General features: G+C 48.1%; 1 protein-coding gene across 2 annotated transcripts; it reads left to right on the top strand.

Moving 5' to 3' along the window:
* Positions 1–4,400: 4,400 nt before the first annotated feature.
* RPS16 (ribosomal protein S16) lies at positions 4,401–7,129 on the top strand. 2 transcript variants are annotated; one of them, XM_079119379.1, is made up of 5 exons: positions 4,401–4,561; positions 4,672–4,773; positions 6,572–6,668; positions 6,779–6,826; positions 6,922–7,129. In XM_079119379.1, exons 1-5 carry the CDS (start codon positions 4,514–4,516, stop codon positions 7,065–7,067), a joined length of 441 nt encoding a protein of 146 aa, XP_078975505.1. In that variant the 5' UTR covers positions 4,401–4,513; the 3' UTR covers positions 7,068–7,129. The 2 variants fall into 2 exon arrangements, with proteins under 2 accessions (XP_078975505.1, XP_078975504.1); XM_079119378.1 differs by having other exon boundaries at positions 6,779–6,853.
* Positions 7,130–11,352: the final 4,223 nt, after the last annotated feature.

Raw genomic sequence — 11,352 nt, 5'->3', positions numbered from 1 at the left:
TGAACCCAGTGGTACTCTACCACTGAACCACATCCCTAGTCCTTTTTCTATTTCGAGACTGGGTCTCGCTATAGGGCTGACTTGGGATCCTCCTGTTTCAGCATCCTATGTCGCAGGGATCACAAGCACACAAGCCCTGTTTTTCTTTGGGTCTCCTTAAATTCATTTCAGCATTAATTTATGTAATAGAAATGATGCAGCAGCCTGATGGCAAAGAGGATAAGTACAGGGTGGAAATGAAAAATTAACCAATGGAGGATTTTTAAAGCAGATACTTTTAGAACACATTACTAAAATTTCTCACATAAGCAAGATTCAAATGCCTGGATTCAGTTTAGAGGAAAACATTTTTTTAGAGGCACTGGGGATTGAATCCAGGGCCCAGTACGTACTGAGCAAGTGCTTTGCCCTCAAGCCATGTCTTCTCTCTCTCTCTCTCTCTCTTTCCCTCTCTCCCTCTCTCTCTCTCTGTCTCTCTGTCTCTCTCTCTTTCTCTCTCTCTCTCTCTTTCCCTCTCTCCCTCTCCCCACCCCTCTTTTTTTGAACAAGATCTAGCTAAATTGCCCAGGCTGGCCTTGAATTTGCCATCCTCCTGCCTCAGTCTCCTGAATACCTGGGATTACAAGTGTGTGCTAGCACACCAAGTTTATAGAACGTTGTTGTTGTTGTTTTGTTTGCTTTTTGTTTGTTTTTGGTTCTGGAGATTGAACCCAGAAGCACTTTACCACTGCACTACATCCCAAACCCTTTTCTTTCTTTCTTTCTTTTTTTTTTTTTTTTTGAGACAGGGTCTCCCTAAATTGCTGAAGCTGGTCTTGAATTTGCCATCCTCATACCTCAGCCTGAAGAAACTGAGACCCAGAGAAGTGAAAGGGGCTTCTCACATGCCACAAATCAGAAACCCTTTGCAAATGGGGCTCCAAATAATCCCTACCCTAATAATATTGAATCTCAGTGCAAATTAGAAAAACTTCTACCTCTGGACCCATAGTCCCATCTATTTGGGAGCCTCAGGCAGGGAAATCACTCCAGCACAGGAGTTCAAGGCCAGCTTGGGCAACATAGTGAGACTGTCTTTTTTTTTTTAGTTATTGATGAACCTTTATTTTATTCCTCTATTTATACGTGGTGCTAAGAATCAAACCCAGTGGTGCCTCACACATGTTAGGCAAGCACTCTACCACTGAGCCACAACCTCAGCCCAAGAGACTCTATCTATTTAAAAACAACAATATTCAGGGCCTGGTGGCGTGTAATCCCAGTGGCCCAGAGGCTGGGAGGCTGAGGCAGGAGGATCACAAGTTCAAAGCCAGCCTAAGCAAAAGTGAGCGCTAAGTAATTCAGTGAGACCTTGTCTCTAAATAAAATACAAACTAGGCCTGGGGATGTGGCTCAGTGGTCGAGTGTTCCTGAGTTCAATCCCCAGTACCGCCCCTGCCCCCAAAACAATAACAAAAGACATACTTCCTTAAGATACTAAATAACTTTATTAGAATAAGATCCTTTACTGCCATCTGCAGGAAGTGGGCAAACATGCACTCTACATGTTCAAGAAGTAAGTATTGTCCTTGCAGACGTGGGATCCTTGTGCAGTGTATAACCTTCACATCCATACATGGTGGCCCTGTCTATATCATAAGATTGGTGTGAAGGGTAGATAAGCTAATGCACTTAAAGCATATAGGCCAGCAGCTAGCCAGAGTTAGCACTGTTTAAGTGTAGTTGTAACTAACACTATCATCATTTGTTATTATATGTCAGTCATTGTTCTGGGTACTACAGACAGCAGTGAACAAAATGTATCTGTGAAGTTGGGGTCAGGGATGGGTCAGGAGCCTAACAGCCAGGACAGCAGTTCCCCTACCTCAGGCATGTGTGCCCTGTCACAGAGCCCAGTGGATTCTCCCTAACTATCCAGTTTCAGGAAGGAGCTACCGAAGCACTCATCAAAAGATCATCTGGGAGTAAAAAGTGACACCATTTTTGTTTCCTTAAATTTGAGGGTTAGAAGGAGAATCAAATCTTGGAGGAGCACTTGACCTTCCTCAGTCAGCTTGTGGGTCTGCCTGCTCTGCCCTCCTCACCAACATCTTCATGTGACAATGAGGAAGTAAAAAGGGGGTCCTGGGCTCCCCGAAGCCCTATGAGCAGAAGGATGATCCAGAGAAAACTGGATGCCTTGCCCTCCAGGTTTTCTCTGGTCCCAACCCAGTGTTCGAGAAGTTCAGAGGAAGGGAATGGGGCTGTAAGACTGGAGTGGGTGAGGAGAACTGCCCGACCCTTCTCCTGCCAGCTTCATTCAAGCCACAGATACTCAAGGAATGTTCTCCAAGAGGCTGGGGAAGCTGTGACCACAGAGGAGCAAGAGCCCTGGACTGACAAGCTCAGAGAAATGCAAGACTAAGCATGAGGATTACCTAGAGCCTGGAGAGTTTGAACTCCCCCTCCATCCCATTTGGCTCCGAAGGAAGTAGAGCATGCATTTTATTTATTTTTTAGTACTGAGGACTGAACCCACGGGCGCTTTACCACTAAACCACATCCCCAGCCCTTTTTAAGGTCTTGCTGAGTTGCTTAGAGCCTTGCTAAATTGCTGAAGCTGGCTTTTTATCTTTTATTTTGGTGAGACAGGATCTCACTAAGTTGGGTAGGGCCTCACAAAGTTCTGAGGCTGGCTTTGAACTTTCAGTTCTTCTGCCTCAGTAGACCAAGTCACTGGGATTACAACAAGAGTGCACCACCATGCCCACGTTTTTTTTTTTTTTTTTTTTCTTTTTCAGTGTTGGGGGATCAAACCCAGATTTTTGTGCGTGCTAGGCAAGCACTGAGCTATACCCCCAGCCCGTGTCTGCTTCTCTCTTGTGCTCTCATTTATTCTTTCAGGAATGTCTCTGGTGCTCCTTCTCTTCTTCCCTCCAGTCTCTCTTCCTCTCTTATCCTTTACAGGAAATGCTCTGTGGGTTCCATCCCCAGCATTCCTCTCTCTCTCTCTCTCTCTCTCTCTCTCTCTCTCACACACACACACACACACACACACACACAAAGCCTGGACTGGAGGACCTCACTCTGGGCCCAGCCCTGCTCTTCAGGCCAGGCTTCACCATCTCCACCCTCTGAGGCAAGGTAAGCCAATGCCCCTTGAGCCTTGGACACCAGACCCTGTACTGCCTATGAAACTGAGGCAATTGTGGGCTCCCTCCATCCCTTTGCTAAGGAGAATAATGGGCGTTAAGTCTGTGGGGGAGGGGACAACATAAACCTAAGGTTTCTTAGATGGGATTGGGGGACTGGTGATGGAGAATTCTGTGGGGACGGGGTGGCTTTGGGGAATAAAGAGATTACCTAAGGGATTCTAGAGTAGAGATCCTGAACAGGGGCATTCTATGAGGGGAAATTCTCCAAAGGGAAAGAGTCTACAAAGGGATAGAAATTCTGGAGAAAACTGGGCACAGTGGCATACACCTGTAATCCCAGGGACTGGAGGCTGAAGCTGGAGGATCCCGAGTTCAAAGCCAGCCTCATCAACTTAGCAAAACCCTAAGCAAGGTAGCAAGAACTTGCTTCAAAGTAAAACAAACAGGGCTGGGGATGTAGGTCAGTGGTAAAGTACTCCGAGTTCAATCTCTAGTACCAAATAAATTAATTATTTAAAGAAAAGGAAAAAAGGTTCTGGGGAATGGTAGATTTGAGGAGAGGACTCTGAAAGATTTTGGGAAAGGGGATTCTCCGGGAAGTATCCTGGGAAAGATGGGTTCTCCTAGGAAAGGGAGTTTCTAGAAGGGGGACTCCAGGAGGAGTGGGTCCTGAAGAAAGGAAGATTCTGGGAAAAATGCGGGGAAGAGGGCCCGGAGTGGAGGGGGACTGGGAAAAGAGAAGTCCAGGGTGTGACCTCTTCAGAGGCTTCTGGGAAGTCTGGGTTCTGGGAAGAGGAGATCCCGGAAGGAAATTCTGATGAAAGGAAGATTCTGGGGGAGGAAGCCCGGACCGGGGTTTCTGCGAGAGAACTCTCCTAGGAAGTGGGTTCTGGGGCTAAGATTCTCGGAATCCAGCTTGATTTCATGTAGGATTCGGGAGGGAAGATTGATGGGGAGGAGGGAGTCCAGAGGAGTGGAAATGACGGGTGGTAGGAGGGTTAGAACAGACTTAGAGAGGGGCGGAGGGAGATCATCACAGAACCCTGCTCTCAAGGAAAACGACGGAAGCTAATCACGACGCCAGCTACCAAAGACACCCTCTCTCCGAGGTCCTCCGCTGCAGGCTTCGCTCCCCGACCCCGCCTCTTCCACCTCTCAGGCTCCGCCCTCCCTCGCCGTGAGGCGGGGTGGGTGTCCCCCCCCCCCAGTTTATCAGTGGCCCCGCCCCCGACTAAACGTCAGCCGTAAAGCGTCCAACTGTCGCGGCGCAGCGTTCAGAGCGCCTGCGCAGACCCTGAAAAGTGGCTTGGGTGACCCCCGAGCTTCCCTTTTCCGGTTGCAGCGCCGCGCGGTGAGGACTTCTCTCTACGCTCGCAGCCATGCCGTCCAAGGGTCCACTTCAGTCCGTACAAGTCTTCGGACGCAAGGTAGGCCAGGCGCTGGGTGGGTGGGGTCAGGGGAGGCTCGGGTCTGGGGTCTCCCTGGGAGCCAGGACCTAAAGCTCTTACGGCCGCTCTGGCGCCTTCCTTTTCCGCAGAAGACGGCCACTGCTGTGGCGCACTGCAAACGGGGCAACGGCCTTATTAAGGTGAATGGACGTCCGCTGGAGATGATCGAGCCGCGCACGCTGCAATACAAGGTACTGGGATGCGGATGGGCGTCGAGTGGAGGGCTCCATCTTGGACACAGAGATGTTACCGATCTTGGAAGCGGAGTGAGCTAGTGTTAGCAGCGCAATATTCAGGAACTGAGTTGGGAGCCTAAAACGGAGACACTTGTTAATAGAGCTGGGCTTGGGTTTAGGAGATGTAAAAACCGAATTGGGAAGGTGAAAACGTGGATGTAGAGGGTCTAGGGAGTGCTTTGTAAACTGGGATATTTTTCAATCAGGATATTTTTCCAACTAGCAACGAGAATACAGAGTTTTTTCGTCCTGGCTGTATGTTTTCCATCCTTAGGTTTTTCGAGGACAAGGATCAGTGTTTTGTTCCTGATAAATCTCAAGTGTCTGAACGTAATACAATAGTTGTTAGGACCAGAAAATGAATTAGGGTGTGTTTAAATGCTCGGTGGTGATAGGGGTTCCTCTGCTCCCTGTTTAGAATTTGGGGTGGGACTCAGAAAGGAAGGAAATTGGAGTCTAGTTTCTGCTTCTTTAGCTATTTTACTTAAGGCAAGTTAGTGGGTTTTCTCTGCCTTGGGTCCATCACCTGAGAAACGGATAATTTCTATTTTTATTGATTGTGAGGTCAAATTAAGATTCTCTGAGAAAGTTTCTTGGCATGTATAGAAGATGTGTTTCTTCTTTAAAGTCAAGTACTTTCAAAAGGAAAGAACACCTACATTGCATGGTGTCTAAGATAGCAGATATCAAATGTGGTAGTTTATTGTTGGCTGTTAGTTTGAAGGATTTGTCTGTGTATTCTTTGTTGAATTTTGGGGACAGAGTAGTAACTCAGGTGTGTTCATGAAGCTCCCAGGCTAGTGGGGAATGACTGGACTTAATATCAGAAACTGATCCAAAGTGGTCATAGCTGGAATGGTGAGCCCAAAGGCTTGGGATGGGGTGGAAGGAGGAGACCTGTTAGCTCAGACCAAAGTAAGAAAGACAAAAAACAAAAAAGTGTCTAGCCGGGCCAAGGTGCACACCTGTAATCCTAGCAATTTGAAGCCTAAGGCAAGAGGATCACAAGTTTGAGACCAACCTCAGCAACTGTGTGAGAGCCTGTCTCAAAAAATAAAAGAGGTGTGGGTGTGGCTCAGTGGAAAAGCACTCCTGGGTTCAATCTCTGCTGAATCTGTGAAGTCAGCAGCTGAGGGGGGGGAACCCCCCCCCCCAAAAAAAAAAAAAAAAAAAAAAACAAAAAAAACACACACACACACACACACACATACTCACAAGTTTATTATAGGCACTGGCAAAAAGACCTAGAGTTGGGAAAGGAGGAACATGGCAGAGTTTGCAGTGTAATTCCTTTGGAAATCAGCATGAGGCTCAATGGGAGGACAGAGAGCTTAGGCAGGGCATTCAGAAAGCTACCTAAGCAGCTCTAAGCAGCATTTTCCATGTTTGGAAAATTGTCTTGGTAGTTTCCTTAGCATGCTTTTTACTGTTCAGCATTCTAGGAACTCATCTTAGAGCTGGGGTATCCAACATCCAGAGAGGGACCTAAAAAGGAAGGATCTCAGATCAGGTTGCCTTTACTTTTCTGTTTCTTGCCATTGTGTTAGTCTTTTACCTGGCCTTTTTGAATCTTTCCTTCTCCTGGCCCTGTAGAGAGGCCTTTGGTGACAACTGGATCTCCTTGCACTAGTATTTCTAGGCTGGTGGTGGCAAAAGTCACATAGTGAAAGATAAGGAATGCTCAGTGAGGTGACCGAGCTGCCTAGCTTGTAACTTAAAAGCCCACCCTGTTCATTTCCCCCTATTTCTGTAGTTACTGGAGCCTGTTCTGCTTCTGGGCAAGGAGCGGTTTGCTGGCGTGGACATCCGGGTCCGTGTGAAGGGTGGTGGTCATGTGGCCCAGATTTATGGTGAGTCCCAGGATCTGGACACATGGGTATGAGGTGGCCTAGTAGCAAGGCCCTAGTTTTGGGCCTTCACAAGCTCACATATCTTTTTATTGTGTCTGTCTTCCTTACAGCTATCCGTCAGTCCATCTCCAAAGCCCTGGTGGCCTATTACCAGAAATGTGAGAGAGAGAGCGTCCTTAGTGGAGGTTGGTATTTGGGGACCAAATCTAGGACTTCTGTGATTATCTAAATTTTTACACTTTTTCATCTCCAGATGTAGATGAGGCTTCCAAGAAGGAGATCAAAGACATTCTCATCCAGTATGACCGAACCCTGCTGGTAGCTGACCCCCGTCGCTGCGAGTCCAAAAAGTTTGGAGGTCCTGGTGCTCGTGCTCGCTACCAGAAGTCCTATCGATAAGCCCATCACAAGGATCAGAGTTCACCTTTGTAATAAAACAGTGTGGAATATTAAGGTTCTAAGGACTGTGATATGGTCTTCTGTGGTAGTGAATCTTTAATTAGAATGTAGGCAGGAAATGCCCCATCATTGCTGGTGGTGATTTTAACCCTTCCCAGAAGTGTTTGCTCTGGGGTTGGTGTTCCTGGGTAGAGGTGCCAGGTTGGAGCAGACAGGATGTGTTTCCCTACACTTTCCAGTAGAACACAGCGTACTAGCACAGCTGGGGTGGCAGCGGTTCTGTGCCGTATGGTAGCTGTAGAGTTTACCAGATGTGTGGGTTTGGTGTGTGTTTTGTTTTGTTTCCTTTTGTTTTGTTTTTGTTTTTTAAGAGGAGGAGGTCTCCCTAAATTGCCAGGCTGCCCTCAAACTCCTGGGCTAATGTGGTCCATATGCCTCAGCCTCCTAAGTAGCTCAGACTACAGGCACATGCCACAGTCCAGCATGCTCTGTTTTTTCAGTCCTTTTGCTGGTGTTTTGGGCTCTGGGATTCAAATGTAGGAGCCTCATATGTGCTAAGGAATCTCCCTCTTCTTCCTTTTCTCCCTGTTGTGCTTCATCACTGAGCTACACTGGTGCCCACTGCTGGCTGTTTTTGTTTTGTTTCTTGTCTCTTTTCTCGCCCCACATGGGTGTGGGTTCTCTTTTAGTTTTAGTTGTAGAAAGACACAGTACCTTTGTTTATTTTAGTTTTATGTGTTATTGGGGATTGAAACCAGTGCACCACACATGCTAGGCAAATGCTGAGCCCCAGCCCCACATGGGTTCTTGAGTCTTGTCCAGGCTGCTCTCAACTCCTGAACTTAAGTGGTCTTCAGCTTCCTGATTGCTGGGATTACAGGCATATACCACCACACCTAGCCTGTTGTTTTAGTGGCAGGAAGAGCAGAGGAAGTGGGTAACATCACTAATGATTGACACAGAGTGCTGGGCACAATGGCACATACCTACAATCCCAGTGGTTCGGGAGACTGAGGCAGAAGGATCACAAGGTCAAAGCTAGCCTGAGCAAAAGTGAGGTGCCAAACAACTCAGACCCTGTCTCTAAATAAAATGCAAAATAGGGCTGGGGATGTGGCTTAGTGGTTTGAGTGCCCCTGAGTTCAATACCTGGTGCCAAAAAAAAAAAAAAAAGATTAATACAGAGAAATCAAGAGAAAACTACCAAGGTTTTCTGTGAAGTTGGCAGCTGAGAGCTGTGCTGGGGTTGAGAAAGCAAAATGTAGACATGCATGTGTACGTGTTTGTGTGTGTGATGCTGACCAAGAGTATATTAAAAGACAGACCCGGGGAGAAGGGACAAATAACAGGTTTAAGAAAAATTCATCCTGTCAGCTTTCATCCTGGTGGATTCCATCCAGCCCATGCCAGCCTCCTTTTCTGCTCTTGCTCATGTGAGTCTTTGTACCTGACAGGTTTGTGTGCTGGAGGTTGAACCTGGAGCCTCACACGTAGCATGTGCTTCAGTTTTCTTGACACCCATGACTGGCTTCATCTTTCAGGTGTCAGTACTATCTGCTCAAGAGGCTATCCCTGTCCTAAAGGTAGTTCCTATTGTGTTCAATGTGGCAACTTGTTTTTTGTTTTTGGCCCTAGGGGTTGAACCCCCAGGGGTGCTTAACCACTGAGCCACATCCCCAGTTTTTTGGAAAAACAAAAAAACAGGGTCTTTCTTAGCTGGCCTTGAACTTGTCAGTCTCTTGCCTCAGCCTCCTGTATCCCTGGAATTATAGCCATGCACCACCATGCCCTGTACAACTCTGTCTTTATAGGGTCCATCCTTTTCTTAGATGGGATCAAGTGTTCATCGGTTAGGCCTGTGGTGTTATGGAGCCAGCATATAGGGAATACCTAGAAGCAAGGTGTTGCTGGGATTGTCACCTTTAGGGTTTTTCCCATTTTGTGGAGGAGAAAAGGAAAAGCACCAGGAAGTAACTTGCCCAAGGGCACGTAGTAAAGTGTGAGTGACATGCAGTTGAGCAGTGGAAGAACGTGGGCTCTAAATACACTAGACAGCCACAAATCTAAGAGCCTCTCCCTGTCCCTGTCCCACAGTCCTCAGTTCAGGTCACAGCAGCTCAGTACCACCTGTGGGAGAAGCCCAAGAGGGTTGGGCCCACAAAAGATAGTGAGCCCTGCCTGGAGGATCTGGTGGGCTTCCTGGGGGAGACGCCATCTGAGCCAGGGTCTGCTGGAAGGGCACTCTCAGTAACTGGGTTGTTTCTTGTCTGGTTTGCTCACTGGCACCCCTTGAACACCTTCTGAGCCATGTGTTGATCTGGGGACAAGGCAGCGACCACAGCCCATGTTCTTCCAGGGGTGTTGGAAAGTGCTCTGGATTTGAACTTGAAGTAGTTGAGTAGCCAGGGACTCGGAAGCTAGTGAGCTGGTTGGGGATGGTGATCTTTCAGTGTCAACCTTTGCGTCCAGTGTAGAGGGGTGCTGCACTTACCAGTTACCAGGCCTTGACAGCTTCTGAGGTCGCTGTCCAGTACTCCTATTTGTACACCTCTTTATCCATGATAAGATCACACTAGGGCTCAGTAGCCATGCTGGTCACCAATTTAGGCTGCTCAGAACATTCCCATTGTTGAGGTAAGTCAGGGGATAGCGCCGATGCTGACACAAGTGAAGGCGAGTTGACTCATTGAACACCAACTAGATGTCTGGTAAAGTGTTGCTCGAGGTATCCTTGAGGTGACCCTGTGAGGGTGGTAATTCTGGTGTCCCCAATATTACTGGATTGGAAAACTACCCTGGTGGCAAAACAGCAATCTGCAGTTGCATTGGAGCTGGAGTTAACTTGGGTTGGCGGGGTAAGGAGGGCACCGCCCCTTTCTTAGACTTCTCCAGTGGTCCCCCCATCCTCCTTTTTAAGATGGGATTTCACTATGTTACCCAGGCTGACTTCTCATTCCTGGGCTCAAGCGATCCTCCTGACTTTGCTCCAGAGGAGCTGGGACTACAGACCACCACAACAGCCAGCTTAACCCTTTCTTTCTTTCTTTTTTTTTTTAACACTAAGGTTTGAACCCAGGGGCACTCAACCACTAAGCCGCATCCTCAGCTGTTTTTTATATTTAAAGATAGGGTCTCAATGAGTTACTTAGTGCCTTGTTAAACTGCTGAAGCTGGCTTTGAACTCAATCCTGCCTCAGCCTCCCAAACTGCTGGTATTATAGGCAGTTCCACCACACCCAGCTTAACCCTTAACTTCTGGAACCTGATTTTGGCTATATCTCCAAAAAAGACACCTCAGCAGGCAGACTGGCTGTCACTCAAAAACACTCCTAGCTGGACACAGTGGTTCATAACTAATCCGAGTGACTTGGAGGCTAAGGCAAACTCAACGTTTTAAAAAGGGTTTGGGATGTAGGTCATTGGTAGAAGACCCCTGGGCTCAGATCCCAATACCATTTAAAAAAAAAAAAAAAAAAAAAAAAAAAAAAAACCCTAAAGCAAGTAGGAGTTGGGCAGGAGGAATGGAATTCAGACAGCAGGAGGAGGGGTGAGGCAGGCCTAGGGCCCATGGTATTCCCAAAGGGTCCACAGACCCCTTTATTGAGGCTCCTGGCTCCCTCCCAGAAGCACAGCTGGGGCACATCTGGAAAAAGGCTGCCTCTCCTTCCCTATTCTAGGTCTTAGAGTAGACAGCCCCCTTTTCCCTCCCTGTCTCCTTAAATACCGGGAATTCCGGCGCCACTGGGAGCTCAGGCCCGGCTGGGAACTTTCCTTCAGGGAATGTACAGCTGGGGGAGGCTGGGAATGTGCTGCTCAGGCCTGACCTCCAGGAGGCTGCAGTGGAGTCCTGGTTACTGCAGACTGAGTCCACCTCCACCGTGGGCCCTCATGACTTCGCTCGGCCCTGGTGCACAGTAGCCGTCCAACAAACTTCAGTAGGAGCCAGGCCTTGTGCTGCTGCCTCGCTCAGCTAAGCATCAATCACTGGGACCTGAGGAGCACCTGGCCATAAGCCTCCTGGGGTCAAAGAAACACCTGCTCTTATGCCTCTTGGTGGCAAGAATGACATGGCATTGGATAGGCACTCAAATTTAACAGCGCAAGACTTGAACCAGCCTGTGTGGACTTATTCCATCTGCCCCTTCCTGGTTGTACCCTGGGTAAGTTCCTTGTGATCTCTGCCTCATTTTTCCCATCTTGAGTGATTAAAACCCATCCCTCGAGCACTGGGGTGCAACTCAGTGGCAGAGCATTTGTCAAGCACATGTGAGGCCTGGGTTCAACG

Source organism: Sciurus vulgaris (assembly GCF_902686455.1).
Source record: "Sciurus vulgaris genome assembly, chromosome: 17".
Lineage (NCBI taxonomy): Eukaryota > Metazoa > Chordata > Mammalia > Rodentia > Sciuridae > Sciurus > Sciurus vulgaris.
This window is presented reverse-complemented; position numbering and strand designations above follow the sequence as displayed.

What these genes read in the sequence shown, in the direction of transcription:
- RPS16 (XM_079119378.1), top strand. Translation starts at nt 4,514, where the DNA reads ATGCCGTCCAAGGGTCCACTTCAGTCCGTACAAGTCTTCGGACGCAAG. An exon ending in TACAAGTCTTCGGACGCAAG is followed by an intron (nt 4,562 to 4,671) that starts GTAGGCCAGGCG and finishes CCTTTTCCGCAG; the next exon opens with AAGACGGCCACTGCTGTGGC. An exon ending in CGCGCACGCTGCAATACAAG is followed by an intron (nt 4,774 to 6,571) that starts GTACTGGGATGC and finishes CTATTTCTGTAG; the next exon opens with TTACTGGAGCCTGTTCTGCT.